Genomic DNA, 20483 nt, shown 5'->3' with positions numbered 1-20483 from the left:
TTCCTTGTATCAGAGAGACCATATGATAATTGTCTTTCTCTGACTGACTTATTTCAGTTAGCATAACACCCTCTAGTTCTATCCACGTCGTTGCAAATGGCAAGATTTTGGATTTTTGATGGCTGCATAGTATTCCATTCTATGTATATGTGTGTGCATACACACACACACACACACACACACACCCCACATCTTTATCCATTCATCTGTTGAAGGACATCTAGGTTCTTTCCACAGTCTGGCTGTTGTGGACACTGCTGCTATAAACATCTGGGTGCACGTGCCCCTTCAGATCACTAATTTGCATCTTTGGGGTAAATACCCAGTAATGCGATTGCTGGGTCATAGAGAAGCTCTATTTTCAGCTTTTTAAGGAACCTCCATACTGTTTTCCAGAATGGCTGTACCAGCTTGCATTCCCACCAACAGTGTAAGAGGGTTCCCCTTTCCATGCACCCTCGCCAACATCTGCCGTTTCCTGACTTGTTAATTTTAGCCATTCCGACTGGTGTGAGGTGGTATCTCACTGTAGTTTTGATCTGTTATTTCCCTGATGCCAAGTGATGCTGAGCACTTTTTCATGTGACATCCATTTGGATTTCTTTACATTTTTTTAAAAAGACAATGACACAGTTTTTGCTTTTTTTCATTGCCTAAGTCAGGTGTGCCTAGTTTTGTTTACATCACAAAGGAAAATAATACTATTCAGACTTTACCATCTCCTGAAGACTGAGATATGTCAAGCATTCTGACTGAGAAATTAATATATTTCAAAATGTTCGCAATAAATAGACATTACTGGTCAACATTTACTGATTGTCAGTATTGTTCTAAGTTGTACCAAGACAGGGGCACCTGGGTGGCTCAGTTGGTTAAGCGTCTGACTTTGGCTCAGGTCATGGTCCCAGGGTCCTGGGATGGAGCCCCATGTCTGGCTCCCTGCTCAGCAGGGAGTCTGCTTCTCCCTCTGCCCTCCCCCTCTGCTGGTGCACATGTGTCACTCTCTCTGTCTGAAATAAATAAAATCTAAAAAATAAATAAAATAAAGTTGTATGACAATAATTGAGAAACCCCTCCCCTCAAATCCTAACATGGGAATAAAATGGTGAACAAACACAAAATAATGTAACCAGTGAAAGAGAACTGAGAAAAAAAGAGAAACATCTGGTTATTTATCTAACAAAATTCTAAGATGATTCAAAGAAAGACTTTCTGGAAGAAGGAACTTTTCAAGGACAATGTACAGTAACATGAAAGGAAGCTAAGACTGTGAGATAAGTACAGGAAGGTTGTCTCTTTTCTAGAGTTAACCACAGTCTCATTCTCTCAGAATCAGCTATGTGTTTAAGTAGAAAAATGGTAAATTCAAAGATGTCAGGCCACATATGAAAGCTTTAGTAATCTGTTTCTTTTAAAAAGTCATTGAATTTTCCTTCTGAAGCAACTTATTACTTAAAATTTTAATTTCACACATGTAAAATTCTATTTCTTTTAAGGTCAGAAGCTGATACCTGAACACCTTTGTGTAATAAGTCAACTACGACAATAAGGAAAAAGCAGTCTTAATCTTCTGTACTTAAATTATAAAACTGGCAAGTCATCCTCCATTGTCCTATTAGCCCAGGTGGATCAGAATGGTTTTTCCCCATAGTAGCTAGTTCTTGATATCCCAAAGGTTTTGGGAAATATCCTGTATTTAAGTATCAATACTGAAGATAAAAACTGCAGAAGAACAGCTATGAGAGAAGAACAGCAGGCCAACTAGTCAGTAAGTTCAAAGCAGTCTAAGTTAATTTATTACAGATATAAAAGAAAAACAATCTCCCCTTCTCTTTCCCTTAATAAGTTTCCTGGCAAAACTACTCTGCCCTCTCCCTTATTATTCCACAAAAATAAATGCATTAGGAAGCTTAAGACTGATGAAAAAAGTTTGTTCAAATCATACGCACTACATATATACTTATGCATTTTAAATGTTTTACAGAAATATATTATCTAATAACAAATATATAAACAAAACAAAAATAAAATTTTAAAATCCTACAATCCTAAGCAAATAAAAATATAAGACTATAGAGGTAGAGTCCATATGATGTACGGTTAAAAGCATTCTAGAGCCCAACTCCTGGTTCAGCTACTTTATGCACGGCACCAGGCTTAACTATATTCTGCTTCTTTACTCTTCTATAATGAAGTCAACAGTACACCCTCACAGGGGTACTGGGAGGATCCACTAAATATACAACATTTGGAACAGGGTCTGGCACAAAATGAAATTGTTGCTTTAGTCTTATTAATCATGTCAAATACACAAACCAGCACCCTCTCTCCTTGAAGTTATCATACCTCACTGGTATGATACTGCTACTCTATGCAAGCCTCATGTTAGCACTGAAAAAAAAAAAAAAAAACAAACACCCAAAAGTTAGGTTAGCATTGCCAAACTGCAGTCCTAAACAGGGACCCATACAGGAGAGGGTCTAGAGCGCAAACATTAAGAAGCCACTGAAACAATAAACAAATTATTCCTAAAAATATTTTTAATAAAATCATAAAATAAAAAATAATAAATCATAGCACACCAAAACAATTTAAAAGAAAGACTATTGACTCAAGATTCCCTATCAAAGTTTCACAAAGATTTATACTAAAAAGTATACTTGTATGACCACAAAAATCAGAGTATATCACACACATCCCAAATGCAACACAAAAACAAGGAAAGCCTCACACAAAAGAAAGCAGTGTGCATTAAAATGAGAGAAAATTACTCATGGTGACATCTTTTATTTTTTTAAAGATTTTTATTTATTTATTTATTTGACAGAGAGAGATCACAAGCAGGCAGAGAGAGAGGGGGAAGGAGGCCCCCGGCTGAGCAGAGAGCCTGATGTGGGGCTCAATCATGGGACACATTTTTGAGCACTGCCATCACTTGCAGCTTCATACCAAAATATGCCAAAATAGTTGCCAAAAATACAAAACAGCTGCCAAAAATAGTGGAAAGACTGTCATTTCACATATGAAGAAACAGTGGAGGTAACCCATAGTAAAGTAGAAAACTTGAAGGTTTATTAGCTTGGTATCACACTATATCATTTTCAGCCTCACTTTACATGGCCACCATTCCCAGGTTCTAAACTGTTCTCTCATTTTCATCTTACCTCACTTAGGAATCAGGGGATCTGAACCATGTAACATAAAGAAAGAATTATGTCGGGGCGCCTGGGTGGCTCAGTAGGTTAAAGCCTCTGCCTTCAGCTCAGGACACGATCTCAGGGTTCTGGGATGGAGCCCTGTGTTGGGCTCTCTGCTCAGCGGGGAGCCTGCTTCCCTCTTACTCTCTGTCTGCCTCTCTGCCTACTTGTGACCTCTGTCTGCCAAATAAATAAACTGTTTAAAAAAGAAGGAGAGAGAGAAAGAAAGAAAGAAAGAAAGAGTTATGTCCACAAAGAAAAGTAACTCCCATCTTATCAAGAAAAGCATCTATTTCAACAGGATCTTGTATGAAGATAAAGTAAGTATGATATTCAGTCTGGCTGGCTGGCCCAGTTTCTCACCTGGACCCTCCCAATGAATCATTTCTTCCAACTCACGAGTGTGGTCTTTCTCCCTCTGATTCTACCATTCTACATCTTCCTATGACTTGCCTCAAATTCAAATTGCACTGAGTTTGAAAACTTGCACCTGACCACCTCTTTAGCTATGTCCTGCCATCTCCACACATACCCTTAACGTAAATCACGATGTTTCTCGCCCTGTATTGGAAATGATGTGACAGACAGAATAATCTTTTAAGGTTCTTGGGACTGATTCCCTAAGGCAGTTTACAACACCCATTATGGCAACCTCATATCCCAATTTCCTTAAAAGCAATCATCTAAATTACTACAGTAAGTTCTATTCCTAGTTCTCTGAGACGATTAAAAGTAAAAAGGCCATAAGTCAAATGCATATGTATTCACAGGGTTGTACCTGACCCAGTGCTCCTATCATAGTCCCAAAATTTGGGATATACAGTAAGTTCAAATAAAGAAAAAAATTGAAGAAATCCATTAACAATAACATACGACAACTGCTCCATAAGAATGTGAGGTTTTTAAATACCAAATAATACACTCCTACTACTAATATTAATAATAATAACTGCGCTTATTGCTTTTTTAAAAAACTAGGAATAAGGTAGATTGTTATCGATTTTTATTCTTTTACCTCATTTATTCCTTGTCAAACCATAAGAAACATACCTCCATTTTACTACTGACAACACTGGAATTAAAAAGGTCAGGTAACTTAGCCAAGATCATACATCCAATTTAAATCCAGGGCTGTCAGAAAACAAAAGCCATGCTCTTGACTTTTCAGTGCCATATTTGGCCAATACTTTATCTGGAGTATCACGCTAACTTTCTGATAACATAGCGCTACTTTTTTTTTTTTTTTTTTTAAGATTTTATTTATTCATTTGACAGAGATCACAGGTAGGCAGAGAGGCAGGCAGAGAGAGGAGGAAGCAGGCTCCCCGCCAAGCAGAGAGCCCGATGCAGAACTCGATCCCAGGACCCCAGGATCACGACCTGAGCGGAAGGCAGAGGCTTCAACCCACTGAACCAACCAGGTAACCCACTGTTTAGGTAAGTCCCATGAGATAACTTTTCCATATAAAGAATCCAGTGTACCGCAGTATTTCTGAATTTATTTTGCCTTAGAAACATTGAGAATCCTAACACCTATGAATTTCCCACACAATTCATTTTCAGTGGAATGCACTCTGGAAACACTAGAGTATTGGATACATTTGCTCACGTGTAACACAAATAAAGATATCAAAGAGTCTGCTTCATAAAAAAAGAGAGAGAGAGATACAGGAGACCTTCAGTACTGGTGAGGATATGAGAAAACAGGTACCTTCAAACACTGTTAGGGTGGGAATAAATAGCATGAACTTCCTGGTAGTACCTACTATGTATTGTTAGTTCCCTTTTGTGGTTGTAACAAATTACCACAAATACAGCACCTTAAAACGACAAAAACATTATCTCACAGGTCTGAAAGTCAGAAGCCTAAATGAGTCCTAGTAGTTTAAAGTCAAGGTGCCGACACAACGGTGTTGCTTTCTGGAGACTCTAGGGTTTTGGCTTTACCTAGTTCTCAAGGCTGCCTGTGTTCCTCAGCTTGTGATCCCCTCCATTCCAGCAGAATGCGCTCTCCAGTAGATCGTTCAATTCTCCCTCTTCCATACTTACAGGATCCTTGTGATTATGCCCTGCCCACCAAATAATCCATGATAATCTCTTCATTTTAAACTCAGCTGTTTAGAAATCTTAATTCCCCCCTGCCATGTTAAGGTAACAAATTCACAGGCTCCAGGGATCAGGATGTAGATATATTCTGGGGTTTGAATTGGGGGGGAGGTCGGGGTGTTATTCTGCCTACACCTAACAAATTATTTTTAATGTGCATACATACCCTGTCACTCAAATAAGTGCACACAGGATACATGTGTACAAGGATGTTCATCATAGCACTTTTTAAAATAATAATAAAGTAGGGGAGGTGAACCATGAGAGACTATGGACTCTGAAAAACAATCTGAGGGGTTTGAAGTGGCGGGGGGGGGGAGGTTGGGGTACCAGGTGGTGGGTATTATAGAGGGCACGGCTTGCATGGAGCACTGGGTGTGGTGAAAAAATAATGAATACTGTTTTTCTGAAAATAAGTAAATTGGAAAAAAAACAACCATGGCCATAAAATAATAATAATAATAATAATAAAGTATTGGAAATAACACAAATTTTTACTCTCAGGAAATCAGTTTAGAAAGCTGTGGTATTCCCAAAGAACAGAACATTATGCTAATGTTTCCAATGAGGCTGCAGATATATAATTACAAACCTGTCTTTAATAAAATGTTAAATGAAAAAAGAAAAGCCAGGTCACAAAAACAGAATACAGTCCAATCCCAGTTATTAAAGAATATACATATATACAAATATATGAGTATATGAGTATGTTACCATACATATAAAAAATAATGGGAAAGCAACACAACTCTGGATGGTCGGATAACCATATATTCCTGTGTGCCTGGGACAGTCCAGATTTATGCCCACTGTCCCAGCAGTGATTTGCACTCTCTTTCATGGTCATAGGATCATTCTTACAATTTTCTGGGGTTTGTTTTGTTCCATTTCAAACAAGTACTTTCCTGGATGCTAAAAGTGGCAAGAATCAAATCTGTATCACCATTTGAAATTGTACAAAATTAAAGTAACTTAGGAAGTACACTTTTTAATATATGAATTTGCAACCACTAATTGTGAACCATCTAAATAACACACACTGCACCATTTGATAGCATTGCTGGCAAACACAGACACCAGAAGAGAGACTTCATTTTTAAGAGCTCCCCCCAAGTATGTGCAGTGGACAAAGAGGGAGCAAAGGCCAATCCCAACTCTGCCACTAATCAGTTACCTTAAGTATCGTTTTCCTTCTCTACAATATGCCAATCGAGTGAGTTATACAAAGTTACTGTATATAGTGGCTTAAAAATACATTTAAATAAAAGTATTTTGGAAAATATAAAGCACTAATAAAATTTAAGACAGTACCTTGAGGAATATAATAGCCCTCTTGTTACAGTAAAGATCACTAGACCACGCTATAGCCAGTAAGACACAATCTGCTCCTGCCCAATTCAAAAACTACCTTAGCAAGTTAATAAGTAAATACTGATATATCCAGAAGTGCAGGAAATGAATACAATGCATAAATTAAGCTCTTTACTATGCTGCTTTACATACACATTTTCTCATGTAATTCTAAGTAATTCTAAGAATTCTATCACTCTCATTTAATAGAAAGGAAAATACAGAGTAGAAAAGTAAAACTAGAGAGGTTCAAGGTTACATTGCCATGTGCAGAGCTGGGATCTGAACTCATGACAATCTAAACACAAATTAGGCTAGTCTTAATTAATTACTTTTTTAAAAAGACTTTATTTATTTATTTGACAGAGAGAGAGAGATAGCAGAGAGGCAAGAGGAAAAGCAGACTCCCTACTGAGCAGAGAGCCCGATGGGGAGCTCGACCCCAGGACCCTGAGATCATGACCTGAGTCAAGGCAGATGCTTAACTGACTGAGCCACCCAGGTGCCCTGGCTAGTCTTAATTTAAAGGCTTTGCTCATTCAACACCACCCTTCTTTCTTAGGATACCAAAAAGATGCTTGAGTATGAGTTACAAACAATTTAATCAATAAATTTTCTCAAATTAGAAAGCAATTAATATATTAACATTTGCTTTTCCTTTCCTATTATAAACCAAAATTTATGACCAACATGCCTTAAATTTGAGTTATGCTTCTTAAAATGTTCTGACCTTTTTCCATTAAAAAACAAAACACAGCAAAAGTAATGATTATTTCAAACAAATATTATCTTAATTATTTAAAATAAGCAGTTTAAGAAATAAAATTTTAAAGAATTAGGTATTAAAATACAAAAATTTCACTTTAAATTACTTTACACAAACTATATGTGTGCACATGCACAAAATTTTCTGGATACCCTTTTTATATTCAAATTCATCCTGTGATGGTTCTCTTAACACTATGCTTTTTATCTTTTCCCACAAGCAATAAAAAAAGTTTCAAATAAGCATACATTTTAACTCATTTCTTCTTTGAATATCATCTTCTAATTGTATTTTACTCTAATTATCTTTCTACCCATATCTCATTACTGCATAGTACCTCACCCGTTAAAAAAACTAAGTAATAATTCATGAACTTTCTAAGAGATAGCATTAGTAAAACACATTCTAATATACTGTGCCCCAACTAACACCACTGAAATGCTAGGCTTCTGGAAAGAGGAAGGAAGGAAAAAGTACTCAACTTATGTGTTCAGTGAACCCACGGAGTTTTAAGAAACAGACTGAGGATATTAACACATTAAATATAGCAGCTCTTAAAATACAATATATTTTAGAACCATCTTCTCACTTAAGACAGACATTAAAGAAAGAAAAATGTCATTAAGAACTATGGGAAAAAAGTATTAATCATCAAAAAGAATTTCAAATGTTTTGTTTTATGAAAGACTTGAAAAAGGTTAATCCAAAGAGACTTCACTAATTTAAGGTTCTGGTTTTCTCCCCTTTCTTCCCTCACCTCCAACCCTATTCCATGTCTGGACTCAAGAGGTGAAGATTCTAAAAAATCAGTCCTATCAACCCAGTTATTTTCAGAATTATACATATTCACTAATACTTCCGTCTCCTAAATAATAATTTAATAATGTTCCAAATAACTAATTTTTACCTAAGATGAAGTTACTTTCAAAGCTAAGGAAGGGAAATTTAAATCTTTATGTATCTCAAAGGAAGGACTGTAGGCACTATATAAGTATCTTTTTCTTCTGTCTCCCTATTCTAATAGGAATGTATACAACAAACATGAGCCATTCAAATGTAAGTTGCTCCCATAAGATTAATGACCAAATTTGTTGAAAAAGAACCCTGGGCTCCCAAACAAAAGCTGAATGAGACAGGACTAATAGCAATCTCTGTAAGTTACACACCATAACCTGACTGACAGTCTGATCTGACCATGCTGTATATACATCAACCAAAACCTCAAACACTTCTAATACCAAACTTTTTAGAGTTCTCAAACACATTGCCCCAGGCATTTATTTACTCATTGTGTTCCTCTGCCTACTACATCTTTCCCTTCTTTCTTCGCCTCATTAATCCTACTCATCCTTTAAGACTGAGCTCTGGGATTCAAGTCTGGAAGTTTTCTTTGAACTACCCCAGCAATAAAAGTTCCACTTCCCTCAGTATACTCTGGCATCCTTGAAAATATTCTTTTTTTTTTTTTTTTTAAAGATTTTATTTATTTATTTGACAGGCAAAGATCAAAGGAGGCAGAGAGGCAGGCAGAGAGACAGGTGGAAGCAGGCTCCCTGCTGAGCAGAGAGCCCAATGCGATGCAGGGCTCAATCCCAGGACCCTGAGATCACGACCTGACCGGAACCTGAGCCCAAGGCAGAGGCTTTAACCCATTGAGCCACCCAGGCACCCCAGACTTGAAAATATTTAACACAGTATTTACCACATTATATGGAAATATTTGTGTAACATCCATCTCCACTGGGAGACCACTAGCCTAAGGAAGAAAAATCAGTTCACTCATTCTTACATTCTCAGGGCCTAGCACTGGCATCCTTAAGTAGTCCATAAATGTTTTGCAAAAACAAAACAAAAAAGCATGAAAACTTTACTGAACACTCATTATGTACACTGTGTATTTAAAAATGCTGAGACATGGTTTCTGTCATACTCAGCCTAACTGTAGAGATAATTTACTTATATTAAAAAAGAGATTATTACAAATTTAAGAAAGTGTACGTACCAAATGACTAAGAGACAAGAACTACTACAAAGTTCAAAGAATGCAGACATCACCAGAGTAGTCTTCACAGAGAAGGTGAAACAAGATAGTGCAGGACAGTACTTCCTGTAAGGAAAAGGGCCTAGGAACAGAGATTTAAGCAGGAATGGATAAACCTTGTTTAGAAGGCAATAAGTAAATTACTCTGGCTGGCACTGTGAGTTCTTAGAAAACGTAACAAGATATCATGTGGCACAGGTAGATAAGGGTCATTTTATGGAGGACCTAGAATGCCAGACTGAGCAAGGTAAATCGACATATAGTGCTTTGCAGGAATACTAATGCAGGAATACTAATGCAGGAGCAATGTGAAGGTCAACTGGCAGGGCAACAGGTGGAGTGTGATAGAGAACCAAAATTTGCAAAACGTATGTAAACCTTTATTATTTCGTTTAACACTGACAATTTTATGAGATCAATATTCCATTTTAACAAGAAAGAAATCAAGACCCAGAGATATTGTGACTTCAAAAACAGACTAATGGGTGATGTTTAAAAACCCAAAGTCAAAACTTTCTTCTTGCTACTTGCCAGAGGGTAGCCAAGGTATTAGGAAGAAGACTTATTTCAACAGCAGGTGTGGAATAGTCTGAAGACACTGGGAGACGAAATCAAAGATGACTGCAAGGCTTTAAACCTGGATGGGAGGATGAGGAGTGGTAACACCAAAGAGCAAAAATGAGGAAATATGAGGGACAGGGTGAGAAGAGAAGAGTAAGAATTACCAGTTTAGGGGCACCTGGGTGGCTCAGTGGGTTAAAGCCTCTGCCTTCAGCTCAGGTCATGATCCCAGAGTCCTGGGATTGAGCCCCACACTGGGCTCTCTGCTAGGCAGGGAGCCTGCTTCGTTTCCTCTCTCTCTGCCTGTCTCTCTGCCTACTTGTGATTTCTCTGTCAAATAAATAAAATCTTAAAAAAAAAAAAAAAAGGATTACCAGTTCACCTTTCAGAGTGTTGCGTTTGCTATGACAAAAAGGCTTCTAAAATTAGGAAGGTCCAGAGGGTAGATATGCAAAATTACCAGATTAGTCAGTGCCAGAGGCTAATTTTCAGGCACTATCTATAACTAAAGCCTACATAGTGCTTACTATGTGCCAGAACCACACCAAATACTTTGCAAGTTAACTCGCTTGATCATTGTAACTCTATGAGATAAAGATTATTATTATCATCACCACTTTTCAGATCTGGAAACTATGGCACAGCAAGCTTAAGAAGCTTGTCCAAGGTCACACAGCCAGTAAGTGGTAGAGCTGTGATTTGAATCCAGGCAGTTCTGCCCCAGAGACCAGCTCTAAACTACCATATTCAATTGTTCTTTGTTTTGTAAAAGGCGAAAGATTTATACGATTTGAAGAGAAACCAGAGTATTATTTTATGTTTATGCCTATTTCTTTCTTTTTTTTTTTTTAAAGATTTTATTTATTTATTTGACAGACAGAGATCACAAGTAGGCAGAGGCAGGCAGAGAGAGAGGAGGAAGCAGACTCCCTGCCAAGCAGAGAGCCTGATGCGGGGCTCGATCCCAGGACCCTGAGATCATGAAAGCAGAGGCTTAACCCACTGAGCCACCCAGGTGCCCCTGTTTATGCCTATTTCATTAAAAAGCTTATAAACTCTCTGAATGGAGACATGATATCTAATACATGTGTCACCCTAAGACTTAACACCATGATTTATACTAAGTAAACATTTGACAGATTTTAAACGATGATGTGGTGACAGCCAAGTGGATGTGTTATCTGAGGAAAAGAAGCATTGAAAGAAGAGAAAAAAGAGGAATAGGGCTATGCATTTTATTTTGCCACTGACGGGGCAAGGCAAACCAGGAAAACAAAATAAAAGGCAGAATATTCAAAATCATGGAATTTCAGTGCTAAAAACAACAGACGTCAACAACTTCCCTAAGGCCCCTGCGTATAAGCCATAGCATCTATGAACTATGGGATAATTATATACTTGCTTATAGGCCCTGGTAAAACTACTTGACAATAGATCCTCTTTTTATTCCCAGGGACCTGGGATATATACCTTGGCCCAAACTGAATGTTTACTTGTGGGAGGGATGAATGGATGCATATGAGAGGGACGCATAGAAAAAGGAAAACAGAAGTGTCAGTGTAAGTGAGAAAGAAAAACAATCAGTGGATGAATTCCGCCATAAGTTCTTTGCCACCACTGGAAATACTAATTCCAGTAAGCCACTAAGGAAAAACAGTTGGATTATAAAAGATTAAGAAAAAGCAGATGGTAAGTAAGAGTAAAAACTATAGGGCAAACTTGAAATTGTTAGCTGTAAGAAATTCCGGTAAAGAAAGAATCTAAAGGGAAAACAGAACAGGAAAGGATTTTTAAGAGAAAATGAAGAGGGTTCCACAAAAGAGGATTAGGGGGAATATTTAAATAGACTAAAATAATAAACTAACTAAAAGAACTGAAACGCAGTTCTAGTGAAATGGCATGTGATCAAGTGCGCAGGAGAAGGGGTCTTTCAGGACTCGAACCAAACTGGCTCTTCCCTTCCGCCAGCTACCCCCGCCATCATGGGTTCAGAACCACCACTTCTCCATCTCTATTTCTAGGCCCTTACCTATCTTACCTAAGAAGAATTTAGAAAGCCCTGGCTAGAATACTGTCATGTATTAAATGAAAGTTAATGAAATGTTTAAAAATGTATTTGGAGTAAAAGAACTATGAGATGTTCCTCCTGCCTGAGATGTCAATTTTCCCAATATCCACTTTTAAAAGTCCCATCTATTTTTCAAAACCCAGATCAAATCTTACCTCCTTCAAGATACCTTCTTCACCCCACCTCCACCTCTGATGGAATAAGGTTCTTCTTCCTTATATTTATAGTACTCAGCTTCTCTATCATAGCACTTTCTAGTTTATCAGCTATTATAGTTACTTAAATGTCTTTCTCCAGTATCTTTGGGTTTCCCACAGGGAAAGCCCCTATAATTGTGCTCTGCACATAGTATTAACTGCCAATAAAATGAAAGAGACTTTAAAAAATACATTTAAAATATGTACAAAATTCTTACCAAGTCTAAACATGGTAACTAGTCTACTACACCTAAGAGAAAACAGTTAAGAGAAGCCTAAGAAGTAATCTATGGCTTGAAGAAGAAAACAAGAAAAAGAATTTATGCTGTGCATGTAAAATCTTCTTACACATATTTTCTAAGCCAGTGGTTCTCAACTGAGAGTGGATATGTGTGGAAATATCTTTGGTTGTCACAAATGGAGGTGTATGATACTGTCATTTAGAGGGTAGAGGCCGAGGATGCTACTAAATGTCCTGTGGTGCACAGGACTGCTTCCCACAACAGAACCATCAGACTCAACATGTCAGTAACATGTCATGTCAGTAAGTGCTAAGGCTAAGAAACCCAGTTCTAAATGAAGCAAAGGAAGAATAAACTGAAACAAAATTGCTACTTACTCTACTTGAGATTCCTAAAGTTTTCTTAAACAACTGCTTAAACATCTATTCTTCCTACTGACTAAATTTGGGTCTAAGGGAGTGAAAACCACCTTCCTAAGGAGCTCCACTTACATGTTAACAAGAAAGGAGTTGGTTACAAGTTCTCACTTACCTTGTGACATGTTTGCCAAAACTCCATCCTTGTATATTCCTGTTACTGCTGATTGGCCCTTCTTAGTTATAATCTCCTAGACCGCTGATAAATCCATTCCCAACAATTCATTAAATTAAAATACAGCTTGACTGTAAAACTTAAATGGCATGTGATGACCACCTGCCAAAATACGCAACCCACTATGCAAAAGACAGGTGCTCAATAATTTATTTATTCTCTGAACAAGATCAGGTAAATGAATCCACCTAAACTTTCAGGTACTCATTCATGCCACTAGAATAAAAAATCTGAAAGGCTAGACAGGATTAGAGATGTATTTAGAGACTGCAAACAATATTAATCCACTATAAAACAAACTAGCTCTTTTAAAGTCTGAACCACCCTCTACCCCAAAACTACCTCCAGAAACTTGCTACACTAGTGTGTCCAGATCTTACTAGAGCACCTTAAAAACAAAACAAAAGCTCAGCAGTTGTTTCATCTACCAGGAAGGTAGAACACAACAGCTGTTAGAAAGCAATGAAATATAGTCTAGGACAGGAAGTATACATTTTGAATCCAACTGAAACCACAAGGGAAGCAGAAAGTAACTGTCAAAATAATTTAGCCAGTCAATATTCAAGCAGGTAAAATGTTATTAAAACCATTATAACAACAACAACAACAAACCCCAGAGTTATAAGCCTCAAGAGAGAGTAATTTTTTTTCCCAACAATTTTACCATGTTTGGTAAATCAGTCACATCTGGCTAATTTTCTGGGACCAAAGCCATTTTATTTTAAATCCTGGGAAGGGGCAGGGGCAGGGGGACACTTCTTGACCACATGAATTAGAATCAGCACGGGCTGCAGGATTCCTGGGTGTGTGTATGCACTACAGGATTTTTTTTTTTTTAATATATATGATTTCCTATTACACTGTAGGATACTTGAAGCTTCTAGAGACAATGAATGCCCAGCCCAGTATATGTATTCCTCCCACTAACTTCCCTGCTCCTCTCCCTAGACTAGGATAAATGGCTCTGCTTACCCCTTTATTCAGTCTCATCTCCACCTTTTATTTCCCTGTGTCCCAAGATTTACAGTGATACATTTTATCTTAACAATTTACTGGACTGGACTCCTGGGTGGCTCAGTAGGTTAAGCCTCTGCTTTCCGCTCGGGTCATGATCTCAGGGTCCTGGGTGGAGCCCCACATCGGGCTCTCTGTTCGGCAGGGAGCCTGCTTCCCCCTCTCTCTCTGCCTGCCTCTCTGACTACTTGTGGTCTTTCTCTTTCTCTCTTTCTGTCAAACAAATAAATAAAATGTTAAAAAAAACACCAATTTACTGGACTATTTTAATTAGTATAAAAATGATAACCATTTTTCCACTGTCTCAGAAAACAACCCTGTGGCAGTTACATTGTTTCTATCTCTTGCAACAAAGTTTCTGACAAAGAAGTCTGCACTGGAATGCAGCCTCTCTGTTAACAGAAGTAGGATGCAAAAAAATCCTAATAAATCAATTTGTAGATGTTTCTTATAAAGGGTATAATATCAGGGATCAACTTTCAGTGGATCTTCCAGAAAAACCTATGGCATAGGATGAAACTGAAGCAAAAAGGTATGAGGGGAGTAAGTACAGAGTACCAACTGCTGCCTCCCACAACAGCAGCAGATGTAATTCAGTGGCATACCAGCTTTTGTAACAGAATTTGACCTATCTGACTGGTATTCCCTCTGGCTAGGATTATTCTATTTTTTCAACTTTCCAAACAACTTTGATGATGTCTTCCCTGTATGGTACTTCAATACTTTCCCTACGCCTGCTTTCCCAACTTTGATATGTTAATTCCCCTATTTCTATTCCCTAAAATATCATTGCTTTAAAGCATGATATACATCCCCTACTATTTCATCCATGGATTATCCTTATCCTTCCACCCTTATTAAATGAACAATACTCAATACACCCTTCTCTTCTACTCGAGGTGTCAAAGTCTTCAAAATCTTTCCATTCTGTCATAAATCGAAAGAGAAAACACTGAATTTTTCAATTTGAGTAATAAATTTCCAACAATATTCAGTCTAGCACCCTCATATTTAAGACCATTTCTTATTTTTTAAATATTTTATTTATTTATTTGACAGAGGGAGAAAGATCACAAGTAGGCAGAGAGGCAGGCAGAGAGAAAGGGAAGCAGGCTCCCTGCTGAGCAAAGAGCCCGATGCAGGACTTGATCCCAGGACCCTGAGATCATGACCTGAGCTGAAGGTAGAAGTTTAACCCACTGAGCCACCCAGGCGCCCCTCTTATTTTTATAAAATGTAGGAAGTATTCTCAGTTTATGCATTTGGATAAGAGTCTTGTCAATCTGCTATTTCAAAAAAATGACACTTCTCAAAAAAAAAAAATTAAAAAGACACTTCTCTTCCAACAACAACAAAAAACTGTCCAACATCCTATCTTGCCTAGAACATCACCTTCTTTTCCACGCAGAAGACAGGTTTTCTTTCCTTTCATCTCTGATCTATTCCTACAATTCAAGACTAATTCAGTCCACTTAATTTTGAATTCCCTGTCTTCATCTTAGTGATGCTCTGTACTTCATAACCTCTATCTCCCTCTTCCGAAACCACCATCTTACTCCCTGGTTTGCCACCACCCCACCAATTCAATTCCAAACACCCTAGTCCATTTCCTCCAGCAAATTCATTCAGCTGATACAAAGCTAATTTTCATCTACATAAGGAAAGATCTGTAGCTATGCAGTTTAAAAATTGCCCAGTCATGGTCTACCACTGAGAAAGGTAGGCAACAAAACTCTCCCTAAAGTCAAGGTCACAAAGAATAATTGCTCTACCCAAACCACACTTGTTCAGCAATACCAAGCATCCTTCCCGAGTTGTCTAAAAACTAAAGGTTCAGTTTCCAACAAAGAAAAGAAAGTGAACATGATGCTTCCCTGAAGACATTCTCTAGCCTCTTCGCCACTGACTTTAAATAGATGATTTAAATAAATGATTACCTGAAGAGGAAAAGGGAAATCTGGGCTGGTCCAAGTCCTTATTACTCCTTCCTCTCTAAGTCCCATACTACTATTAGCCCAAAGACTCGCTTTATTTACTTTAGAACAGACATGCAAGATTGAGGAAAGACTGGCTCCCAGGCATCCTTAAGGGACTCCAGGTCCTATGCCTGTTCAATTCTGCTTACTCAACTTTAACTAGAAAATATAAGTTACTTAAACATGGTGTTCATTCTTATTCTTTCCTCCCTTCTTCAAAGAACTCAAATCATCTCAAGTGGTCTATCAGTGATTCCACAATCTAAGGATACATCTTCCCTAACATGTTAATTTCACAAAATATAAAACAGATTAACACAGAAGCCTCTCAAAACCAGCCGATCTTCTCATTAAAATTATCACCACTCTCCCAGTTTGCTTTCATATCTTTCTATTCCACCACCTTATTTCTGGTCCTAACTGCCCATTATTACGTTATACAGAATCATTGATAATACCTATCTATGAACATGTGAATGCTCTTCTAAACAAAGCATCTCAGATTCTCTACTGTTCATGCACTTTAACTATAAACTACTGATCATGATTCAAGACCCTCTCAAATATAGGCACCTTACCTAATAGGCTTTCCTTGATCACCCTGTCTTTACAAAACAAGATATCCATATCTTGCTTTTTCCTCCTAATTCTTGTCACCACCTAACAAACTTACTAGTTCATATGTTTATTGATTGCATAATTCTACAAAGAATGTCTTCCTATGTTTTCTCTTTTGTTCACCACTGTCTCCTCAGCATCTACAAGAGTGACTGGTATATATGCAGCTCCCAAAACATATTTGTGGAAAGAATGGATGAACCCAGACATGTCACACAGTATGGCTGATACGGAGTTAGAAGACCTACAGAGCTTCCACATACCAGCTATATGGTCCTCAATAACTTTTACTTCTTTGTGCTATAATTTCCTCATCTGTTAAAAAAAAAGGGGGTCGAACTTCATCTATAAAAAAAAAAATCCATGTAAGTTTTTCCAGGTGCATCACCCTATATTCCTGTTTAACTAGACTATAAACCTTCCCTGGTCCCCAACCTTCCTATCTTAGTATCTCTGCTCAGTTTCCTTCCATTGGATTCCCCATTCTCAGTCCACACGTGGCAGAATTTTGCTTATCCTTAAGGTCCATTTTGAGTGGCATTTTCTCCTTGAACCTTAACAAACTGTAAACTCAGTAAGAAGAGGGTAGAGTTCTTTTCTATTCTTACCACTGAGACAATGCCTCCCCAAAAACTGACGAATAATGAGTGTATGAATGAGCAAATGAACAAAGGAAGCTTTTCCATATTTCCCCCAACTGCTCATGTAACCTTCTGCCTTTGGACTCTTATAATACTTGGCATCTTTTGACACTTGTCATAGTTTACTCTGTGCTATTATTAATTTACTTGCCTAATAAACTAAATAGCAAATTCCTTAAAATTAAGTACTATCCTAATGGTTCCCATAATCTCCCTTCTATAACATCTACTATAGAGCTTTCCCACAGTTGTATTTATTAAGTTCATCTGACATGTTAAATAATAAAAGGATAATAGTGGAGAAAAAGAACTGTGATAGAAAGAGAACATTCCAACTACCCTACAGTCATTGAGCACATATGTTGTGTGGATCCTGTCACTATTAAACTCAGGCATTCAACCATAATTCAAAGATCTCATCACTCTCTTCTTTCCACACTCTGCTTAATGAAACTATTACTACTTTCGTAAGCAGAATAACCACTCTCCTATATAACTTACTACCTACCTTCTCTTGTAATATGCATACAGAAAGCCAATCATCAATGCTTTCACTTCACTAAACAGAAAGAGTGACTTTTCTGCTCATTTCAGACTTCTACCCCATGCAATTCCCTCCTCTACAAGGTATGAAACCAATTTTTTAAAGATCTTCCCATAAGCCTGCCTTAGTTCTGCTCCTGAAAAACAAAAAGGATCCGTTTTAAGGCCTTCCTTCCCCTTTTCTAATAAGTAGTAACTCTCCAATTAATCTCAGGCTCCAACAACCTTGTATTTCTCTGCCATCAAGATTTTGACCCTCTTTTTCTACCTCCAAGCTCTTACTCTGCTTCCATGGAACCTTCCTGGCTGCACAATCGCTGGTGTCTTTCTATTCAATATGCTCATCATCGCATACCTGGTTCCAATGTATCTGTGTTTCGCTTCCTAAAAATGTTTATCAGTCGCTCCCTTTACACCACCCAGACACACATCACATACTCGCACACGCTGTACCCATGCGTCACTCTACCTCCGACATACAAGTTCCTTACACCACTCTTAATGAATGCACACGACTCAGAATGGTATCTTCCGACTACACTAATTCTAACTCAGTTTCTTCTGGGGAACCCAACACCGTCCATAGTACCTCCCTCTTTCCTCACTTCCTCATCCATTCTCCCTCTTTTATCTCCCACCCCCACCTCGCCAACTAACTACAGAGGACATTATTCCTCAGCACTTTCAATTCGAGAACAGAGAACAAACTCGGGTTTCCAGCGGTCTCCCTCTCCTCTAGCCTTCCCTCCTCGACACCCCCCCCCACAGGTGTGCAGACTTCCACCTCGTCCTCTCCCCATGCATCGCCCCAACCAATCCCACACCCTACACCACACAATGTTACCCCCACCACCGGGATCAGACTCCACGCCCACCTCCACTCGGGGTCGCCGCCACCTTCTCCCCCCGCCCCCACCCACGTCCCCCGCCAGCGAGCCTGCGACCCTGGGGGCGCGCGCGCACACACATTCTCACGCTTCCCTAACCTCCTTCCCGGCACCTGGACTAGCTGGCTACGCTGGAACTCAGCCCGGCAGGAGGGGGCTAGGCACCCGAGAGTGTGCCCGCCCCGCCCCCTCCCGCGGACCCCCTCGCAGCCCCCGCCTCCCCGCCGGGGAAGGAGAGGACACAGCAACTCCCCCGCCACCCCGACACACCACCTCTGTGGCTGTTGCTCCGTGCCCCAACCCTCGATCAGCTCCCCCCACGTACGGGACCGACCTCTGCACTCACCGGAGATACTGCGCGCTCTGCAGGCTCATCCTCCGCCGCCGCGTCTTCCCGCGAAGCCTCTGTGGGTCTCTCAGGCTCCTCGAAGCGGCCCCGCGGCTCCGCGGGTGCTGGCGGCCGCCGCCATCTTCCTCTCCTCCGGCTCCTCCTCGCTCGGCGGGGGGGTGGGGGTGAGTGAGGCGAGGGGGAGGGAGCGGGGAAAGCTGCTCTCGCTGCTGCTCTGGCCCGTGGGGCGCAGGGACACTCCGACCCGGGAGGGGGGAGGGGGAGGGAGAAGGGAAGGGGGCGGGGGGGAAAGAGGAGGGAGAAGCAGAGGAAGGAAGTGGGGGTCCCTCTCGCGAGATTTCAGTGGCGCCCGTCCCTCCGGGTGACTTCTGCCTCTCTGTAGCGCTCCCTTTTGGGATCGGCTAGCTGTGAGGCCCCTGTGCGGCTGCTGAGCGGCCTGCTGGAGGCGTTCGGCGGCTTCCGGCCAATCCACCCCTCTCCAGCGCGAGGGGGCAACCCCAGCCTCACCGGGAACATCGAGCCCAAATGAACCAGGGGTTACACTCAAAGTCTTCCCCCGTCTTTCCACTCCACCCAATTTCTCTCTTCCTTTTTCCACTCCTCCACTTTTCCCTACCGGAAACGCTGCCCCTTCCTCCTACAGTTCCGCCTGCCAGTCCCTCAACTCTAGTCTTCCCTCGCGGCCCAGAGAGTGACGCTAAGGACCCCCTCCCCTTTTCTGGGGGCCCCACCTCCTGCACGCCTGGAGACTGTTGAAGGGGATGGGGTGGAGCCCGGGGAGGAAGAGAAAGGAAACCAATCGGATTGGATCAGCAGCTGCCATGGCAACTGGAGGCTGTGGTTGTATTGTCATAGTAACCACTGTGTGCGGACCGGGTGACCCTCCCTTCGCGAACGGATTCCCGGGAAAGTGCCCAGGGTTCCCCCTTGGCTTCCCTTCCGTCTGAAAGCCTCCCCCAGGTTGGGAATCCGGGTGATCTCCTGGGCGGTGAAGTTCATTTCCTCTTCCCTTTCCCCTTCCCGCAACAATGGGAGACCCCGAGGCATTCACCGTGGGCTTTTCCACCCGCCTGCGGGCGGGAACCACCTCCAGTTTCCTCTCAGCGCGGGGCGTGAAGAGGGGCGGGCCTTCGAGGGAGACGCGGGGCCTGAAGGCCCGCGAGCTGCGGACGGGAGCGCCGAGGGCGAGGCGGCGGGGCGAGGTCGCGGCGCGAAGCTGCGAGGCGGGCGAGGGGTTTCCCCGGGACTGCCTCGGGCCGGGAGAGGCGGGATCCCGCCAGGACGGGGTCCCTGAGGGAGGAGAACGGCACACGACGACCCAGATTCCTCTCCTGCC

General features: G+C 40.5%; 1 protein-coding gene across 6 annotated transcripts in view; it reads right to left on the bottom strand.

The window, feature by feature from the left end:
* SMG7 (SMG7 nonsense mediated mRNA decay factor) overlaps positions 1 to 19386 on the bottom strand; it is a 90805-nt gene extending 71419 nt beyond the window's left edge. For 2 of the 6 annotated variants that reach the window (XM_044267267.1, XM_044267266.1), the window contains exon 1: positions 19145 to 19384. Coding sequence is in view for 1 of the 6 variants with exons in the window: in XM_044267265.1 (XP_044123200.1) it covers positions 19145 to 19173 (29 nt within the window). In the remaining 5 variants the exon portion in view is untranslated. Of the gene's footprint in view, positions 1 to 19144 lie in introns of all 6 variants that reach the window. The other 4 variants (XM_044267264.1, XM_044267265.1, XM_044267270.1 and 1 more) reach the window with 4 other exon arrangements.
* Positions 19387 to 20483: the final 1097 nt, after the last annotated feature.

This window comes from Neovison vison, chromosome 10 (genome assembly GCF_020171115.1).
Source record: "Neovison vison isolate M4711 chromosome 10, ASM_NN_V1, whole genome shotgun sequence".
Lineage (NCBI taxonomy): Eukaryota > Metazoa > Chordata > Mammalia > Carnivora > Mustelidae > Neogale > Neogale vison.
This window is presented reverse-complemented; position numbering and strand designations above follow the sequence as displayed.